A 20,050-nucleotide genomic window follows, 5' to 3' on the forward strand; every position below is an offset into this window, starting at 1 on the left:
CATATCGACAAATCGATATCTCATGCTCAAATTGCATACATTTAAAGAGAGGACAACAGCCTTTTGAAAATGCTACTCCCCCCAAATTGAAATAAACTTTACAACAAATTCAAAGACAAGGGCTAAAATAAAATATGTTTAATTTACAATAACATCGTACGTTTAGACGTTTGCATTATGCATTAGATAGACTCTGACTATTTACACCTGGTTATTGTGGATACACGTGTAGTAAGGAAAGGCATCTCGACGTTGGGTTATGTGAAAGTGAATACGTGTGTTGGTGTGGATAAATGCTGGAACACTTACAAACTAGTTGCTAATAATATAGCTAAAAATATAGCTAACAATTTCTACGAACTACGAAAATTGTACAATGAATTTTGCATTTAAATATTCTGGGTTTCGTGCGATCTTTCACAAAATGGCAATACGAAATTACAGTGTGTGTGTGTGTGGGTGAGTGTGTGGTGTGTGGAGTGTGTGGTTTTGTGAGGGTATTTTAATGTCCTTTTACATGGCAGCACCATTGTAATGCTGATACATCTCATCCCAGAATCTCTGGCGCTCCGGCTCGGGATTGGTTTTCATCGCCAGATTGGCTGAGATGTCCATGTAGTTGAGACTGTTCATCACATTGGTGGGATCGATGGGCGCCCACTTGGTGGTCAGCACAGGATCCTCGGTATCCGGCGTAGGGGAGCTAAAATTTGCATTGGTTATATTCTATAAGACATTTTCTTTCTTTCATTCTGACTACTCACCCATATTTGGCGAAATTCGTCCACATGCGCACCATTCGATTCTTGACCTGCACCTCCATCGACTTGGGATCCAAGCTCAAATTGAAGAACCCGAACTTGAACAGATAGCCCAGCTCATCGCCGTGGCAAACCCCAGGTCGTGGAATACCCAGCATCCGTTTGTAGAGCCCCAGGGATCCGTCGAAGGAGAAGCGGTACATGTAGACAGGTGCGTTTCCAAACTTGGCGTGATTCCGGGCCGTGCGACGGATGCCCTGAAGGAACATGAGATCCGTGAGGAGCTGTCAAAGAAATATAGTCTTTTATTATCTATGATCTTATGTACTCAGCAAGTCGGACTTACTGCAATCATCTCGTCCACCGATTCAATGCCCACATGCTTGCTGCCCAAGTAGAAGGATCTTATCTCGCGGGTCACGCGATCATGAGATTGAGTCACATTCAAATCTTGCGGAACCAGGCGGCCAAAGTCGTTCTCAATGATGCTCAGCAATTGCGGATTCTTGCGAAGTCCTGGGTAAAATATTAAAAACTCATTAAAGTCGTTACTCGACATGTCCTTAGAATTGATCTTACTTCTGATGAACAGCATGGCCTCGTGTGTATTGTAGCCCGTCATATAGGCCACATCGCTGTTAAAGTTCTGCGAGTGATACATGTCGCTTGGGTGCTGAGTGAGAAAGGGCTCCTCGTAGAACAGTTCCTCCTGGGAGTCCCCATTCCAATATCCCTCCACCACGGGCACAAATGGCAAGCCAATATTATTCCGCTGATCCTCTGCCGTGATGGTGGTGGGCGCAGCTTCCACCAACTTCATGGCTGGCACACGTCGTAGAAAGTCGAGAATGTCCTCGGTCTTATTGGCACCCACGTAACCCAAATTGGCAGCCAGACGAGCGGCACGCTGGCTCGAACTGGCGGACATGGACCAGGGATTCAGGGCCGATCCACTTTGGGAAATCGCGCGGTGGAAAAGTCCCTTGGCCTGGGGAGACAGCAGAAGCAACTGGACGGACGAAGCGCCAGCTGATTCTCCGAAAATGGTCACCTGACTGGGATCTCCTCCAAATGCGGCTATGTTATCCCGCACCCACTTCAGTGCCAGCACCTGATCCTTGAGGCCCTGGTTGCCGGGAGCATCGGGTCCGGCGGTAAGGAAGCCCAGTGGACCTAATCGGTAGTTCAGGGTGACCAGGACTATGTCCTCAGCCACTAGGTAGTCCGGTCCGTAGAGGAAAGAGTTGCCGGAGCCAAAGGAGAAGCCACCACCATGCAGCCAAACCATAACAGGAAGCTTTGGCTGCTCTGCAGACTCCTCATCCTTGGGCATTTGGGTGGTGAACACATTGACGAACAGGCAATCCTCGTCTCCCTTGAACGTGTCCAGGATCATGTTCTTGTGCGGACAGCTCTGACCTTCCCGCGAAGCGTCACGAATGCCGGACCACGGCTTCTCCGGCTCCGCAGCACGGAATCTTGAATGAAAGATCTAGTTAGTTTCCAGCTTGTTTGTCTTGAGTTTTGATACCTACCTCCTTGCTCCTGTGGGCGGTGCTCCATAGCGCATTCCTTTGAAACTGTAGTAGCCTCCACGTTCTCCAGATCGATACTTCTGATAGCGACCCCTGACTTTGCCCAGCGAGGTAGTGGCCACAATCTCACGCTCTTTCTGCGAATGATTTTGGCAAACAATGTTAGTCTATGTATAGCACTTGTGATAAGTTCAGTTGTAATAATCAGTTTCAACTGAAGAAATCAACTTCAAGGCCCACGAATTTGGCTGCCACTTGCGAATGCAAAAAATCTGAGTTGCGCAACCAATTTGCATCGAAGTGCGAACGCGAATAGAACCGGCGCAAAGAAGTATGCCATGTGCTCGGCCAAAGTTGCGCCATCGCCTCGGTCAATTTCCAAAAAGCCAGTTTTCCGCCTCCAGTCCACCTGCCAAGTTCTTGACTCACTGGCCATCTAGGGGGTGTGTGTGCATATGCCAGCGTCTTTCTTTGCTATTCACTCGACCTCAGCCCAAAAAACTGCAGCTGCATCCATGTTTGACCACCTGTCCATGTTCACGTCCAAGTTGAAAATTGATTGGCCACCACTTTGCAATTCGGCTATCCAAAGAGGCTATAAACGCTTGGCATTTGGCTTGGGGGCCATGTTGCAAGGCCGAAAGAGACTCACCCGCAGAGATCTTACCACCTCCTGGACCACTCGCATGGCCCTCGATGGCAGCAGTTGGACAAGCGAGTTCGGATGCGATGTCAGGGTCTTCCAGGCCGTCGTCTCCTGCAATTGAAAATTCCAAACAGTTTTAGTATGCACTAAAACAAAAACTGTACAAAAAACAAGTACTAGGGGAAAAACACCACTAGCCCGATGTAAAAATAACTTTAGAGGGAAGTTGTACATCACATCTGATTGAACACCAAGTTAAGAGCCTAATATCATTATACTCTTGTTTGTGGTACGAAATATAAGATCCATGTTTATGCCGATGACAATGATCTTTTTCGCCGTGCAGTTGACAGCAATTTAGGAAACATGCAAAAACTCTGGCCCAGTCCAAGTTCATCGGGCTCGATGACAATTTTTTGGGGCTGTCCGATTTGTAAAGCGGCGTTAACTGTCAACGGGCAACCTTCAACGACTGCGTCGCTTAATTGAAATGCCATTTGCATAACTCAAATGCTCGGCTTGCGGCAATTAGGCAGCGGTATTAACATGGCCAACACCAACAACTGGAGTCACGTGCTGCCGCCAGAGGAAACGCCAATCTTGCTGGTTCCCAGACTGAATTTGGGCGTGTGTCTCGGGCTAAAATGGGCTCATATTTGGCTGTGATTCATGGCACAATTGGGCGTCAGTTGGTGGCTGTGGAGCACCGAGATTCAAGTTCACCTCTAACACTGTTGTTATGCTAATTACTTGCGCCACATACCCTAACTTGGGGAATATAAGGCACAGCCATCGGCATGGAGTACAATTGCCAGCAAGGTATTCGGAAATCGATTTGTTTTTTATTTATTTTTTGGGCATTTTTGTGTGTGTGGTCTGGGGGCTATGCTAATGTGGGTGTAGCTGGTTTATAACAGTTTCCTATCGCGATCCGATCGATGTTGGCTTTAATTATAACTGTTTAATGCGCTCGTTGGCTATATGTGTTCGATAAGCAAACACACTTTGGCTTAAAAGGCGCTTAAGAAGTGGGTCATTGTTCAACGCATAAAGCGCTTTTTGAGAGTGCTGGGAAAATAATTAAACTATGCCGATCAATCGTTTGGTTTTGATTCGGGCTTTTCGGGCTTCAGCTGCTCTAATATGCAAATGAGTGAGAGCCGGACAAGCCCAGGCAGGCAGGCAGTAACAACATCTCTGGATTGCATTGCGAATCTCGCATAATAATATTTTCGCCGCTTACAATGCAAACATTATGCAATGGGTGCCGCTTTCACGCTAACACGCTCGAAAGCCAAAAAATAAATGCGAAATGAAATGCAGATAGAAAGCCAGCGATGCAGCGTAGTTGCATAAGAACCATGTTCAATACGAACCGTGGTAGAACTGCTCATGTGGGCCATTTGCCGCATATCCAGTGACCCGGAAGCATTTGCGCTTTTTGTCGCATTTTCCGGCGACATTGTTGTAGTGGCGATTAAAAAAAATGCTCTGGCTTTGCCTCGCAAATCTTGCAAATCACCGCCATGCGAATCGAAACCCTCCTGCGCATCCGCCTCCTCCGCGGATGACTTTCTCTTCTCGGTGACTATGATTCGATGGCCGGATTCGTTCGGTCGCTGCACACAAATTGCCAAGACAATTAGACCGATGGCCAGCGAAAGAGCCGCAATTGCCGCGATCGCCGCTCCACGTTGCCAATTCCGGGGACAGGGCATGACGAAAAGTCGGCGAGGAGGGAAGGGACTTGGCTCTTTTGTTTTATGCAACCGCCAGACAAGCGCACAAACTCGATGCAGTTCGTTCCGACAAGTGCAGTGGTAAACTTTGATTTATTGAACTCGCACCGGAGGAGTGACACACGACAAACGAACAGTCACCGCAAAAAGTCTGCCACAAGGTATCGACGCCAGGCTCTTTGCTCTTCCGACAGCAACTGTTGCGCTTTCGAGCGTCTGAAGCCTTTTGAATTAAATTCCACTTGCTCCTCGATTTTTCTCCAATTTTCGCCTCGCTATGGCAGTCATTAAAAGTACCGTGGAAATGGGGAAAATTTCGGGTATGCCAATGCTGGATGCCAAAGCTAGTTGCTGGTATAATTTGTTTACTTTGCTGAATACATTTCATTTTAATAGCTTATAACACTTTAGTAACATTTGAATCAGTTTTGTATAAGAATTTAAGTTAGACCTAATCCTTAGATTTTCTTATAAAGCTGGAAGATATACCCAGCTTTTTTTTACTGGGTATCCCCTGATCGAATATGCAACAGCATCGAATTTCTGCCATCTTGTTAGTGTTGCACTTGTTACTGTCTGTCCGTCGGCTGTTCGGTGTTTTAAATACATTTTTTCGTTTGTTTTGTCTAGTTTTTAGTGCTTGTAATCATTGTTTTTATGGCCGGGTTATGTAAGGCACGCAATGGCCTAGTGTACATAGGTACATTTCGGGTACATTGTTCGTTCGTGCATTCTTTTTCAGTTGGACCGGCTTGTCGTTGATGTTGGTCTTTTATCAGTCAATGTTATCCGACCGACCGGCAAACGGAAATGTATCTCCGGCTTAATTGCCTAATTAATCAGCTATGGCCTCATGATGGGCATAAATAGTTGAATATAATGGTTAATATTTCAGTGCTCATATTTGTGCTTTTAAAAAAGGGCATTGTGTTGCAGCAAAGTTCATGTAAGTAATTCGCTTGCCAAGTAGCTGCATTCCAAATGTCATGCGCTGCATGGCTAATTAATTAATTGCATTGCCGGAGAGATTCGTTTTCAGTGGGGCTGCCTCAGAAGGCCAACTATTATTCGAAGGCAAAAGTTTTGGGCCACTGGCTGCCTAATTAGCAGGTGCCAAAGAGTATTTTTCACGCGCTTCACTTCCCACTTAACTCCGTAAAACAATAGAACCGCGAGGCATTTGCAATTGACCAGGCTTATTTGCTGTTGTTGGTGAGCCATAAAGCCCATTAACAGGCACATGTAAATGCAGTGACCGGCAGCCACACAACTTGGCCAAAACACTTGGCCATAAAGCGACGTCTTCACGGGTATTGAATTACTTTTGGGGCGGCGACAAATTTGCGACACGATGTCAAAGTCACACAACTGGCCGAGTCAGCCGAAATGGCCAGAACTGGCACGCTTTGTAAAGATTCTTTTGTCTGCTTAATTTATACAAACTGTTCCTAAGATCGCACCACTATGTATGAATGTGTCTAGGAATACGGGTTCTTGAACTCACCTTAAGCTGGTTGGATATCTTCCCGGCACGTGCGATTGCCGTGCCAAATGTGGACGGGGCAATGGCAATCGAGGAGCTGACATCACAGAAGAGTATCACGCCCAATCCAAGGAGCAGAAGGCTCAGAAGCGGTCGAAGTCCAGCGGTTGTCATTGTGCGTTTGCTTTGCGTCTGGGTCTGGGTCTGGGTAAACAAATCGGAATAATGCATTAGTCGATGGCCCGTGTTATGGCCAAATGTGTTTGCCAAACGTCAATGTCCAAGCCGAAAACGAACCGAACCGAATATCGAATCGAAGTGCGCAACGCTTCTGAGCCAACTTCTTGGTCAGGGCCAAGACAAAGACGCGAATGTCAACAGCTCAGCTCAGCTCGACTTGGCTTGGCTTCGCTTGGCTTTTAGACGCTCTTGCGCTTGACTCCGCGGCTCCACTCAACTTGGCTGTGAGCCGAGCCGCTAACTTGGCTCAGTTTTTAGTTTTTCCACCGCCAGCCAGTCGGTGGTGGTCTCAATTTAAATTGCTTGCGATTATTTTCGAATTTGTTCACAGTGCTTGTCTTGAGCTAATACAGACATTATTCAATTTTGTTTTGCCGCTGTTATTTTTATTGCCGTGTTTTTTTTTTTTTGCATGCTCACAGGGCGTATGATTAATTAGGAATTCATATCGCTGTAGGTTTATTCCACACTATGGCGTGTATGCGTATAAATTTATTTAATATATTTTTCACATAAAGACACAGACCCAATGACACTGGACTAATTGAATGGCAAGACCGGAAATCAGGGCGAGAAGGTCTCGAAGAAGCTAACGAACTTCGTTTGTGGTATTCATAAATCTGTTAATCAACCAAAAATGGAAACCTTTTGCTCTAGCTAGTAGGGGTGTTAATTATTGTTCCGCTTCCTTAACAGTTTCGTTAAACTGGGCCATAACACATATATGTGCGAGTAACTACCAATATTGCCAATGCGCACGCCCCCAGCGAACCAACAAACCAGTAACCCAGAGCCACTTCCTCCTTTTACAAAAGCCACGACCATTTGCAGTTGCCACAATGCCATGGCAACACTTGCACTTTCCTTGAAAGTTGTCCAACCAGCTGGAGATGCAGAGTGGCCAAAAGAGAGGCAGTTGCCGATCAGCTGTGCGCTTTTCTCTTGGCCATAAATCCAGTGTATTGGAAATTGTGCCTTATGATTACAAGAAATATATGCAAATTGGACTTGGAATTTGCGCAAACCTGCATACAAATAGGCCACGATTGAGCTGAAGCCAACTATTCCAATCGCAGAATGTGGCTATTTTGTAATGGCCAGGCCAATTGAAGAGCTGGCGAGCGCGGTAAGAGAGAGTCGAAGAGGGCCAACACAAAGTGCCAGTTAAACGGGTCGAAAAATCGCAGTGACAGCAGCTGATCGGGAGCTGCAAATGCAACTGCAATCGGGATTCAGGCCGAGAAGGAGTTGCAGATGGAGATGGGGGTGGAGGTGGCGGAGGAGGTGGTGATGCAGACTTGGCTTGGAGCCGGCCAGACGGGCTTGCGACGCCTTACGTAAGCGGCGAGCAAAACAAAAAAGGTAAATATTGACTGAGAGAGAAAATAACATGAAAAAATTAAGCCAAGCCAATGACTGAAAGAAATGAAGAGATAAGCGCCAAAAGCGAGAGACAGAGAGAGAGAGAGAGAGAGAGAGGGAGAGTGAGAGAAGGAGAGAAGGAGAGAGGTGTGAGAAAGCGAGAGTTTGGCCAAAAGCGATGATGGCCCAGTGGCTTTTGGCGTGCGCCGCTTAACAGTAAATTTCGCTTGACCCATTATATAAAAATGGTAGCCAAAACGGAACTAATTCAAAACTATTTTCAAATTCGCCAGGCCCATGCGCATTCGAAAAGCATCTGCTTATGCTGACACATCTGTTTAAGCCTGGAGTTTCATTAACAAAAGCTGGCTGGCAAATGTTTCAGCAGCAAACAGGCAAACAGACAAATATTTGACACACATATTTTTCTTGAACCCAGCTCAATGACTCAACAAGTCGGCAAGTCGCAAGTCGGCAAGTGCAGTGCAACAGATTTGTCGGCTAAATGTGTCAACCTAATAGGCAACAATCAGCATTAGATTTGATTAATTCTCGGAATTACTATGACCACCATTTGTGAGCACTAAAACACTGTATTTGCAGCACCATGTAATTGACTACGTGTGTTGGGCAAGTTCAAGTTTGTGGCCCGAGTCTTCGAGTCTTTGGCCCGCCACATCGATTCAGCTGTATTCAACACAATTCGTTTCGTTTCGACTTTATTCGATTTCGATTTCAGTTTCAATATTAAACTCTTCGCGTACCGGAATATTTCGTGCTCCACGTTCGACTGTCGCCGACCAACTGAAGCTGCGAGTGTGCAGCGGTGCGCTTAAGCGTCAAATTGCTGCGGCTTATACCTTATACCTTATACCCAGCTGCGGCATGCAAAACATGGCCAAGAGTCTGGATGATCTGCTGTAGAAATGGTTATGCGACATGAGCGGAATTCGTAGTTGGCAGTGTAACTTGTAGCGTCGTTATTCTGGACTCACCATAACCACAGCACGAACTACTACAGTATTTTCTTGTATTTTCGGCCTTTTCTTACGCAAATATGTTTCTTATATTTTTAACCAAAATGGCACACTTAAAACTTAACTATGACTTGATTTAAGTCCTTCACTTTATCAGTGGCTTTTGTAAATTTTGTTAAATTTATTTGTTCCGGTGGCTACTCATTTTGTAATAATAACAGTAATGATTTGTTTTATTCTAAGCACTTTTCTCTAAATGATTAATTGTTTCAAGTAACTAAGCATTAGTAAAAACCGCTTATAAAACTAATGAACGAAAGGGTATTCCCTCGGCTAGCAACATGGGCATATATATAAATTGGCTTTTAGACGATGGACACCAGACTAACAGTTTGTTTGCAATGGCTGTGCTTCTGTGGGCTTAAATTATGGCCATACTTATTTCGGGACCGCTCACGCATAATTATGCAAAATTATATACCCAATTCAATTTTGGCAATTTGTGGTCTGCCCATAGTAAACTTATTCTAGTCTAGTGTCAGTCAGCCCGTCCCCCTTTTTGTGTGGGCATTTTGCAAAAGGCAGATATCTAAAATGCGGATCACTTTAGCTAGCAGCCACAACTGCGGGCACGTGAAATTGGACTCGTTTATTAAGACGGCGGAAAAGCAGTTGACACTGGGGTTAGAGATGGCTAGTCTCGTTTACCGTTTGAGATCAAGGATGCAACTAATAATCTGTGGCACAATAAGCCAAGGCAATGCGATCTCGGTGTGGAAAATAAACTGGCCAACGGCCAATGGCAATGGACTGACAACTGTAAAGGCGACTCAAGTTAACGTTAACAATTAATGCCAGACGGAATTAATGCCGGATGAAAATGAACTTTTCACGAAGCCCGTGTAATTAACTAAGTGATTGCCCAACTCAATAGTCAAGTTAGTAGTTTAGTTGATATATTAGCGGAACAATTAAACGGGGAAATCTTCCACTGATTAATCGTTCTCGGAGGAGGCTGCTCGGTGACCTCGATGCCGTTTGTTCTCACTTCGTGGCTTTGCAGCCAGGTTTAATATTTAGCCAAGCGCAGATCGTAAACAAAAGAATGCCGCCGCACTGTGCAAATAAACCCCGAAATGGAAAATTAAAAACACATTGAATACAACCGCAATAATATACGATTCTGCTCATGAATTCATATTTTGTGCATTCTGTCAGCGGCCTGTTGTGTCTGTTGTTCTGGCCTAAAACTGTGTCACCATTTGTCGTTATTGTTTGGCCCAAATATTTGGCAAAGCGTCAGTTGCCATGACTTACGAAAGTTACAGCGGCAACATCTTAAGTGTGGGTCTATATAGCAGAAACCAGATCGGGAAGTCTGGCTTCTGGGATGGGAAGATTTACAGTTAGTGACGCAGGTGAAAGGCGGAATCTGCTGTGGATTCTCGGAGGAAGCCCTTTATCAAGGACACCTACAGGTTTTTGCAGTACTGACGTCATTAGGTTCTTTATATTCAGAACACCTCGTTTCAGGTGTAGAATCTTTAAAAAAGTCAATTACGAAACAGGAGCTGTTGTGTTTAAACACAAAAACAATTAAGCCACGGAACATATATTTGATTTCGAATAAAAGATTACTCAATATATACTGTTATTTGTTTAATTAAGAATCAAATCTAAGGTAGCGGTTTCATTTTATTACATTTTTTAAAGAAGTTAAAACAACAATTTCTTGGATAAATATTTTACACTTTAAAACAACTTTAATGAATTAATGTAAGAATAGCATTGCAATGTTTGGATATAATTAAATGTAGTGCACGTAGTTTTTATGTGCCAACTGAACTTATGCTATAAAGTCGACTGTGACAAACGATTTTTCAAGCACACTTTTAAGATCAACTTATATTTATTAACAGGTAGCTAGCTAACATAGTTAACAGCAGTAACAGAAAACAATACTTGTAGTAAGTAACATTATTGTGTTTGTCATCTTGGATTAAGCAAGCTAAGCTGCTGAAAAGCAGTTCCTCTATCTTGGATTGGCCTTCGGCTTGCACGACTTCTTTGGAACAACTTGTACAGCAAATAGATCACAGATCCGAAAACAACACCAAACCGTAGAATTATTAGGAGCAACCAATCCCATTGGTAGTAGAGAGGAACATCCTCCGTCTTAAGACGCATATGTGAGGCATCGCCATTTCGCAGTGCGTATTCCGTCCACCAAACTGCAGTGTCCAAAGGACTCATGGGTCGGTCCCTGAAGGATTGCGACATTTTCTTGGCATTCAGAGAATATTTAGGGTTTTCCAGCAGCTCCCGAACGGTTGAGGTCAGTATATCTACGCTCAACTCATTGACGTCCAGAACCTCGGCCATGCCACGCAGATCAACATTCCGCAGATTAATAAACTGGTCGAAGAACACTGGTAATCCCAAGATGGGCACTCCACTATAAACAGCCTCCATTACACTTAGCAGTCCGCCGTTTGTGATGAAAAGCCGAGTATTGGGATGGGCCAGAACCGCACGCTGTGGAGGCTGTTCAATCACATATATGTTGTCCGATTTATTTGGCATATTATAGAGCTCGGTTTTCCAAACGACCCTCTGCTTGAATTGGACTAAAGTCTTCATTAGGTTTTGCTGCATGTTCTCGGGCAAAAACTGCACCATTATCTCCTGTCCCATCGAGAAATAGATAACACCGTGCTCCGCCTCGTCCATAAATCTCTGCAGTTTCGCATCGCAAGGCTTTGGTGGCTCGCTGAGATGCAGTCCTCCGACTTCTATGATGTTCGGTACATTAGATCGCACCCTGCCCATACTGAAGTGGTTGTTGACCAAGATCACGGAATACTTGTCCCGCATTTGGTAAAACTTCTGCTCCGAATAGCCAAAAAACTTCTTAAAGATGCTCAGTTGCGATGGTCGGACAATCAGGTGTGTTAGCAATTTTTCCTCTGTGATATGCACCCAGTTGTAGATTTTGCTCAGCAGCGAACTGCCTCGGGAATATCCTAAAGAGGAGATGGGGTCATTGATGCTTGGCGCAACATTTCCAGCGACTTCCTCGGTGCTCCAATTGACATTACCACCGCAAAAGCCCATCAAGGTGGCATTATAGTACTCCACTATCCCATAAAGCGCTTCCAGGGCAGACGGTTCCATCATAACCAAGTCAAAGTGTTCATTCCTGTCCTTTAACATCCGCTGGACACCTTCGGCACTCAGAATATCTGAGGACATATTGTAGAGCATTGTCACTGCCAACCAGCCTGCTATCCATTTGCTGCCAAAGAAGTCCATCATTTGGTCATATTCGATCATTTCTGCATTAAAATACAAATGGGAATAATATTAATAATTTGAAATATTTTGAAAATTATAATTTGACTCACCCTGGACGCGTTGATTTAGCTTGGGAACGCGTATATGTCGAACTCCCTCGATATCGGCCGGCATTCCAACTGGTGTGATCAACGTGACATTGTGTCCCCGTTTCACTAGAGCCCTTGCCATTGGACGCAGCACCAAACTATGTGAGCTGAAGTGGTAGGAAAATATGCCGAGGATGTTGGCAGCCTGCACCGAGTCCTGGTACACATCCTGTTGCAGGAACAGACCGAGCACGACAGCCAGCCAAGAAAACTCGAGGCGCATTCTCACAATTCAGTCCGCTCATGTCGGAGCTCTGTCCGCGAATGAACACAATCTAATCTAATGTGTGGGCAGAAAGCTTAACTGATAACATTAAAGTTTTGAACCCAGGTAATGCACATATTTGTGAATTATAATCGGTTATTAGTTGCTTTACTGATAGATAACGATAGATAGAGGACTAGCCATACCGTAAAACGATCGGAAATTTAAAATCGCAATGTCATTACCACGAAAAAAGAAAAAGGAGAATTTTAATAAATATTATTAAATTTATTATAGAACACGGAAAAGGTTTATGACCTATAGTTATTCTTATCTTAAGTGAATAACAGCTTGTAAACGCTTATTAAAACAACATTATCGAGAGTCATAAATATCCGTAGATAATTGAAGAAATATTGTAGATTTTCATTACAATGTCGCATTACTTTATTGATAAGTTATAGTGCAATCGGTAACCTAAGCCGGGAGACATGTAAGTTTTTAAGCAAACTAAAACGAGAAAGATCACCGACCCAGCAATCAATACATATCGAAGGGCGATAGTGAGGATGCTGTCTATTCTGTAGTAATGTATCAGTGGAATCTCCTCGACATCGAGGCGAATGTGGGATATATCCCGATTGCGTAGAGCGTACTCCGTCCACCAGACAGCGGTATCCAAGGGACTCATGGGTCGGTCCTTAAAAGTCAATGATATTTTATTAGCATTTAAAGCGTATTTTGAATTTTCTATCAGTTCTATAATTGTTTTAACAAGAGTATCTACATCCAGATTGTTTATGTCCAGGACCTCGGCCATGCCTGCCAACTGCGCTCTACGCAAATTGCCAAATTGGTCAAAGAACACCGGTAGTCCGAGTATTGGAACTCCACTGTCCACCGCCTCAATTACACTCAGAAGTCCTCCATTTGTGATAAAGAGACGCACATTCGAATGGGCTAGAATCTGACGTTGGGGGACTTTGTCCAGAGCGTATATGTTCTCTGATGTGTTTGGCATTTTGAAGAGCTCGTTCTTCCAAACAACGCGCTGCTTTAGCTTTGCAAAGGCCATATTCAGGGTTTGTTGGAGGGAATCTGGAAGAAACCTCACCATTATGTCCTGGCCCAACGAGAAATAGATGACACCGTTCTCCGCTTCGTCCATGAACTTCTGCAGGCTCTCATCGCACGGTTCTGGCCGTTGGCTTAGATGAATTCCAGCCACCTCGATGAGATTGGGCACATTGGATCGCACTTTGCCCAAGCTGAAATGATTGTTGACCAGTATCAGCGAATACCTGCCACGCAATTCATAGAACTTCTCAGTCGTGTACCCGAAGAACTTCTTGAAGACTCGCAGTTGAGCTGGTAATATTATAAGAGACTCCATCAACTTCTCCTCGTTGATGTGAATCCAGTTCTTAATTCTGCTCATGATCGAGTAATCTCTGGAGTAGCCTATTTGGGAAATCGGTTCATTGAGACTTGGCGCTGGATTTCCGGCCAGTTCTTCGATTAACCAGTTAATGCTCGTACTTGTTAAACCAATTAGAGTGGCATTATAGTACTCCACCAGGCCGTACAGTGCATCCAGGTTGCTTGCATCCATTAGGATTAAATCAAACCTCTCACTTTTGTCGCTCAACATTTTCTGAACGCCTTCGTCACTCAGAATATCATGGGTTATATTGAAATATATTGTAGCAGCCAAATTGGCCTCCTTCCATTTGTTGCTCAAGAAGTCCAGGAATTCATGAGTCCCAGCAAATTCTGTGCGGGACAAAAATTTAAAGTTGTAGGCCCTATTTGATAATTATTTGGCTGTAAGTGGAATTACCTCGAGCGTGTTTTCTCAGGTTGTTAACACGAATATGTCGAACTCCCTCGATATCGGGAAGCATTTCATCGGGAGTGATTAGAGTGACATTGTGGCCTCGTTCCAAAAGTGCCTCGATCCACGGCCTCACCACCTGAAATGCGGAGCCGTAGTGGTATGAAAATACTCCCAGGATGTTGGCTCCCTCTGCCAGGTTAAAGTTCAGACTTGAATGCAATAACAGGCACATGCCGAGTGCCAGCCAAGCGGAGCTGAGGCGCATTTTCACGGTTCTACTCCGTCCATGACCGAGGTCTTTCCGCAAATGAACACAATCTAATCTAATATGAAAAAAGCAAACTGAAAAAAGCTTTCTTCGATTGCCAAGAGAATTAATCACTCATTGATTATCAAAGCTCAGAGAGTTAACAGAGAACTTTTATCATCATACACACAACGTGGTGTTATCTATTCATAACACCATAAATTGCCATATATAAACATTTTCGAGTCTACAGACATAGTGACTTTATTATGGATGCAATCGTCTAGGTCTGACATGATTTTTCAGTAACAAAGTGTAGACCAAAAAGATCAGCGATACAGCGACTAATCCAAAGCGCACACTAAATGCTAAAATACTCTCTATTCTATAGTATTCAAACAATGGAATCTCCTCCAAGTTAAGGCGCATTCGAGTAATGTTTCGGTTGCGTAGGGCGTACTCCGTCCACCAAACAGCCGTATCCAAAGGACTCATGGGTCGGTCCTTGAAGAACTGCGACATTTCCTTCGCTTTCACAGAATAACTCGGGTTTCCGAGCATGTGTTTTATGGTGTCGGTTAGAATATCTTCGATCAGAGTGTTGATATCAATGACTTCGGCCATTCCGGTTAACTGTGCCCACCGCATATTACCGAATTGGTCAAAAAACATGGGTAGTCCTAGCATTGGAACTCCACTGTCCACCGCCTCCATCACACTCAGCAATCCACCGTTTGTGATGAATAGTCGCACATTGGGATGGTACAAAATCTGGCGCTGGGGGGCCTGTTCAATAACATATACATTGTCCGACTTATTGGGCATATACAACAGTTCGCTCTTCCAAATCACACTTTGCTTTAGCTTAGCAAACGTCTGCAGTAGAAACTCTTGAATGTTTACAGGAAGAAACTTAATCAGAATGTCGTTGCCCAACGAGAAGTAAATGACTCCATGCTCCGCCTCGTCCAGAAACTTCTGCAGCTCCTCATCACATGGTTCAGTTGGCTCGCTGAGATGAATTCCACCCACCTCGATAATGTTTGGTACATTGGCTCTAACTTTGCCCATGCTGTAGTGGCTATTGATCAGCATCAACGAGAATCTGGATCTTAACTCGTTCATCTTTTGCGCGGAATAGCCAAAGAATTTCTGAAATAGATGTAGCTGAGCTGGTCGCAAGATCAAATAGTCCACCAATTTCTCTTCCATGATATGAATCCAATTGTAAATTCGACTGAGCAATGATGTTTCCAGCGAATAGCCAACCGGCGATATTGGCTCGTATATTGATGGCGCTGGATTACCTGCCAATTCGTCGGTGTGCCAGTTAATCCGTATACTGGATAATCCTATCAGGGTGGCATTGTAGTACTCAACGAGGCCATAAAGGGCGTCTAGATTAGTTGGTTCCATGATGATCAGGTCGAAACCCTCGTTCCTGTCATGCAACATCTTTTGAACGCCAGGATCACTAAGAATATCATAGGAGGCATTAAAAAGCGCCTTTGCCGTAAGTGTGCTCTCCGTCCACTTGTTAATCATGAAGTCCAGCACTTGATCAGACTCGAGCATTTCTAAAATGTAAACGAATCAATAAAGTTTATAGACTTCAATGAGGTGACTAACCTTTTATACGTTCGTTTAGCTGAGCAACGCGTATATGGCGAACTCCCTCGATATCGTTTGGCATGCCATACGGTGTGATTAGAGTCACATTGTGCCCTCTCTTGGCCAATGTCCGAGCCAAAGGCTGCATCACAAAGAACGGCGAAATGTGGCGATAGGGAAATATGCCCAGGATGTTGGCGGCCTGGGCCAGATCCTGGTGAAGATCCTGTTGCAGTAGCAGGCACAGGCAGACAGTCAGCCAGCAATATCCGAGGCACATTTTCACGAAATCGGTTCGTTCATGTTGAAGCTCTGACCACAACTGAGCAAATCTTATCGGTACTTCGCAATACCCATGAAAGCTCCACCTTATTTACAACCCATAACAATCAAATGGTTTGATAAGTTTGTATTGACACACTTTAGAATTAAAAGAAAGCTCTTTGGACCTTAAAAGAATCGAGATCTAGAAAGCGTGTACCTCAACTTACAATTTAAATTGAAGGATTATGCACTTGATTTGGCGCCATGAGGGAAATTTTATTCAAATTCATCCCTTGTGTTTATAATGTGTTCTCTTTTTATCGATGCTGTAGTCATCTCCTTCTGAAAACCACCCTAATCCGCATGCGCTAAACTAGAGGGTATTTTCAATTGCTAATAGGGGGAGTATTTTGTTTTCTAAATTTCAGACAGAGGGCGGCACATCTTAATTTTGGTGTGTACCGTGCTTTATATACGTTTATAGCTCTTAGCCACAATTATGGGCAAGATTGGGTTCTGTCCTATAAATGGATGAGGTGAAATCATACTTTTAGTGAACAAGGAGGAAAATGGGGAAAATGACCATTGCAATTATATTAATACCTATTATACCTTCCTTTCTACTATATATAGTTTAAATATTTTTTTTAAATTTTTATTTTTTTGAAGCGACGAATCTGTTTAAAAATGAATAGTTTTTTAATCTAGGCGCAGCTGTAAAGTATATGGCATTACCAAGGAAAATAGCCAAATGCACGAACAAGTTAACAGTTTTTGTGGCATGCTTACAGGATGTAAATGGTAACTGCATGGGTTTGTGTGGGCGTGGTAAATCAACGCTAGTGGAATAAAATATTGTAAATAAATGAAAATATTTCAAGAGTGCAGTGACCAGCGTGGCAATCGCATGACCCCGCAAGAATGTCGGAAAATGCGGCATTTAACCTTTTACGGCACCCGCAGGTGAAGGTGTAAAATGGCATCGCTCCACATTTCGCCGTACGCAGTCTATGGCCTCGTAAATGCAACTGTGCGTTTTATATTTTGACTATAACTCAAAGTGCATTTCAACGGTGCCTCTATTTGCATCCTGCACCGATTGGGTGGCTTTGGGTGGTGGCTGTGGGCGGTGGGTGAGTTTATGTGGGCGGTGGTGCCGCCGTTCAAACATGCATGAGTTGCATGAACGGCAGTCTAGAATGATGAAGTGGGACCGGAATGCAGTGCGACTGGGCGATGCGGTCCAATCAAGGATTCGGGGGAGTTGGGGGGGCGTGGCATTGGGGTACGGGGGCTGGCAGCCCAAATTAACTTAACACTCATAAATCAGCGTTAACGGCGACCGCAAAAAGCGTTGCATAAAAAATGGTTATGGCTCCTCTTTTTGGGTCTCCTTTTTTTTTTTTGTATTTTTGTAGTGGTTGTCCCTTTGACGGCTGCCGCCGTGCATGGAAAAATGGGATCAGAGTGGCAACAATGCATCGTTGCATCCAAATAAACAATTCTCGTAAAATGCTACCGTTTGCATTGCTGAGTTGATGGCTGCAACAATTTTGAATAGGCATATCAGACTGCAGCCATCGTGTTGATAGTCCATCACTGAGCGATGGATGTATGCCAAAGTGGTTCAGTATCCGATTAAACAAGATTTTTCTGCAGGTTTTCCGTCTCTAATTAATTAGAATTTGAACAAAACTTCATGCTCGATACTACAGATTCGAATCAGCAAACAAGGGATTACAATTTTAATTTTCCATTTGTCGTATATGCTGGGTACTTCTGTTGTAATGGCCGCACAATTCACTCCAGTTTGCCCAAAATTGCAGCCGTCAATTTTGGTAATTAAATTGTAGTGCTCAATTTGCCATCTCTTTAATCGACATCCAATCATCGTTTCGAAGTAATTTAGATGGACTCCAGTTAGCGTTTTTTGCCCCCGCAAACACTGTGCATACTTAATTGGGGGCGCATAAAGTGTGTGTGTGTGAAAAAACGGCTTCAATTGCAGGGGAATGCATAATAAATAAGTGCTGTGACAGGCGTGTAAACGCTTCCGACGGAAATGTAAATGATATCAATGCGGCAACTCGAGCTGGCAATATTTATGCACTTTTGATTCGGACCGCGGCGCACTAAATCACAATTTGCCGCCAACTGGCGATGACAAAAGCCGGGTTGCCGACTGGCAGACTTGCAGACTGGTCGCCTTGCGATGTCCTTGGGGAAAACCAACCGCAGCAGCAGCTGGGCGTCGCATTTTTTTTTGTTAAAGGAAAGGACCTCTAACTTGACGACTCAGACTTTTTCTCGCCTTTTTGCCTCGTTAAATATTGGCTGTAATTTATGCGACCAGACGCCACCGGAAGCGGAAACGAAAGCGGAAGCTGTCTAATTATTCAACGGCATTTGGTTAATAGAGCGTCTTGGCCATCCAGCCATCCATTTATCCTTCCTCCTTTTTTCTGTGACTTGTTGCTAGTATATTTGGTGTGCTTATCGACTGATCCTTGGGCCAACTGCAGCGTGACTCGGTGACTGCTTTTAATTATCTTAATGGAGCCACGCGGCGTATGCGCAATATTGACTTTTGGCGGCGTGCAAATGCCAGTTGTCTTCGCACGCTAGGTGATAGGTTATAAAGGAGCCGGAATGAGGGCTCGCTGTCACATTGCATCAAGCGCAAAACAATAAAACGCTCGCCAAGCCCGCCCGGCAGGTGTCGCTGCCGTGATAATGTCAACAGCGGAAACAATAAAAGCCGCAGTTGTCTTTCGACTTGGCTGCTGGGTGCGGGCCCCGCACGGCAAGAAGACATCTGGAGGATGTCTGGATGTGCCAAAGTGGGAGTGCCTTCTCCAGATGAAGATAGCAGCTGACGGGCTCCGGAAAGGTGGGGAGTCTTTAATGTGTCGTTCTCCTTTTCCGGTTCCTTCATTTCCACGGCATAAGATACAGAGAAAACACAACGCTTTATTTTCATATACCTTCTTTCGATAATCTTAAAGAAAATATTTATAAAGGAAAGTAAGACTTCTTTTATCAATTTCGTGTGCGTTTTATATTTATACCACAAGTATTGAACACAAAGTAAAATGTAGTTCCTCACTGATTTAAGAGATGTGTTCATAAATAAGCACTTTAAAATAGAATTATTGCTGTTAGAACTAGTTGCTACTATAAACAACTTCTACTAGTTCTCTTGGACAAAAACTTAATGATTGATTAATTTAGCAATTTTTTCTCTGTGGAATTAGCCAGCTGTTAACTTGATATTCGTATAGATTCAGCAAATGTTTGCCATTGGCTTTCATTTCCGTTCGGGCCCAAAAGTTGTCAAAGGGTTCGGTTTGGTTTGGTATCCTAAGCGTAAAGTTGGCCAAAACGAGGCCCGTTCTGGCCCACATAAATTGCCAGCTGCTGCTGGCAGCCACTTCACACGCCGCTGACAAGCTTCAGACTCAATAAATAACGTTCGCCGGCGGCCTGTCTGTCCGTGGTTTTTTCCATTGGTCTGTTTGGAGCCTTTTGGTCCTGGTCCTGGTTCTGGTCCTGGTGGTGCTTCATAAATTGATGCTGGCACTGGGGCTCGCATCGCACGGCCTTGAACCACCGAACGGGCATTTTCCCATTCCCATTCCCATGTTCCAACGGCCAGCTGCTCTCCTTGCCTCTCGAGTGTGGCCAATGCAACTTTAGTTTG

General features: G+C 44.3%; 3 protein-coding genes across 7 annotated transcripts; all 3 read right to left on the bottom strand.

The window, feature by feature from the left end:
- Positions 1 to 123: 123 nt before the first annotated feature.
- On the bottom strand, positions 124 to 8,587 carry LOC120451685 (juvenile hormone esterase). 4 transcript variants are annotated; one of them, XM_039635570.1, is made up of 8 exons: positions 8,531 to 8,587; positions 6,186 to 6,368; positions 2,949 to 3,053; positions 2,297 to 2,433; positions 1,341 to 2,239; positions 1,108 to 1,277; positions 765 to 1,045; positions 124 to 703 (listed from the first exon to the last, which is right to left on the bottom strand). In XM_039635570.1, the coding sequence occupies exons 2-8, from the start codon at positions 6,336 to 6,338 to the stop codon at positions 514 to 516; spliced, it is 1,935 nt and encodes a 644-aa protein (XP_039491504.1). In that variant the 5' UTR covers positions 6,339 to 6,368; positions 8,531 to 8,587; the 3' UTR covers positions 124 to 513. The 4 variants fall into 4 exon arrangements, with proteins under 4 accessions (XP_039491504.1, XP_039491505.1, XP_039491503.1 ...); XM_039635571.1 differs by having other exon boundaries at positions 6,186 to 6,362; positions 8,531 to 8,575; XM_039635569.1 differs by lacking the exon at positions 8,531 to 8,587 and having other exon boundaries at positions 6,186 to 6,410.
- Positions 8,588 to 10,494: 1,907 nt separating this feature from the next.
- Positions 10,495 to 16,395, bottom strand: LOC120454238. The gene is made up of 7 exons (XM_039639343.2): positions 16,105 to 16,395; positions 14,749 to 16,052; positions 14,232 to 14,364; positions 13,179 to 14,164; positions 12,939 to 13,091; positions 12,148 to 12,418; positions 10,495 to 12,078 (listed from the first exon to the last, which is right to left on the bottom strand). Exons 1-7 carry the CDS (start codon positions 16,364 to 16,366, stop codon positions 10,733 to 10,735), a joined length of 4,455 nt encoding a protein of 1,484 aa, XP_039495277.1. The 5' UTR covers positions 16,367 to 16,395; the 3' UTR covers positions 10,495 to 10,732.
- On the bottom strand, positions 12,738 to 14,527 carry LOC120451686 (UDP-glycosyltransferase UGT5-like). Of its 2 annotated transcripts, XM_039635573.1 has the most exons (3): positions 14,232 to 14,527; positions 13,729 to 14,164; positions 12,738 to 13,659 (listed from the first exon to the last, which is right to left on the bottom strand). In XM_039635573.1, exons 1-3 carry the CDS (start codon positions 14,491 to 14,493, stop codon positions 12,834 to 12,836), a joined length of 1,524 nt encoding a protein of 507 aa, XP_039491507.1. In that variant the 5' UTR covers positions 14,494 to 14,527; the 3' UTR covers positions 12,738 to 12,833. The 2 variants fall into 2 exon arrangements, with proteins under 2 accessions (XP_039491507.1, XP_039491506.1); XM_039635572.2 differs by having other exon boundaries at positions 12,740 to 14,164.
- Positions 16,396 to 20,050: the final 3,655 nt, after the last annotated feature.

The sequence above is a fragment of the Drosophila santomea genome, chromosome 3R (assembly GCF_016746245.2).
Source record: "Drosophila santomea strain STO CAGO 1482 chromosome 3R, Prin_Dsan_1.1, whole genome shotgun sequence".
NCBI lineage: Eukaryota > Metazoa > Arthropoda > Insecta > Diptera > Drosophilidae > Drosophila > Drosophila santomea.

Excerpts from the sequence above, each read along its gene's own strand:
- LOC120451685 (XM_039635568.1), bottom strand. The coding sequence starts at position 4,660 with ATGCCCTGTCCCCGGAATTGGCAACGTGGAGCGGCGATCGCGGCAATT. Across the intron at positions 2,240-2,296 it reads CCGCCCACAGGAGCAAGGAG|ATTCCGTGCTGCGGAGCCGG; the intron begins GTAGGTATCAAA and ends CTTTCATTCAAG. Across the intron at positions 1,046-1,107 it reads CGGTGGACGAGATGATTGCA|CTCCTCACGGATCTCATGTT; the intron begins GTAAGTCCGACT and ends TTTCTTTGACAG.
- LOC120451686 (XM_039635572.2), bottom strand. The coding sequence starts at position 14,493 with ATGCGCCTCAGCTCCGCTTGGCTGGCACTCGGCATGTGCCTGTTATTG. Across the intron at positions 14,165-14,231 it reads CCTGAGAAAACACGCTCGAG|AATTTGCTGGGACTCATGAA; the intron begins GTAATTCCACTT and ends TGTCCCGCACAG.
- LOC120454238 (XM_039639343.2), bottom strand. The coding sequence starts at position 16,366 with ATGTGCCTCGGATATTGCTGGCTGACTGTCTGCCTGTGCCTGCTACTG. Across the intron at positions 14,165-14,231 it reads CCTGAGAAAACACGCTCGAG|AATTTGCTGGGACTCATGAA; the intron begins GTAATTCCACTT and ends TGTCCCGCACAG. Across the intron at positions 12,419-12,938 it reads TCACTATCGCCCTTCGATAT|ATTGTGAGAATGCGCCTCGA; the intron begins GTATTGATTGCT and ends TGAGCGGACTGA.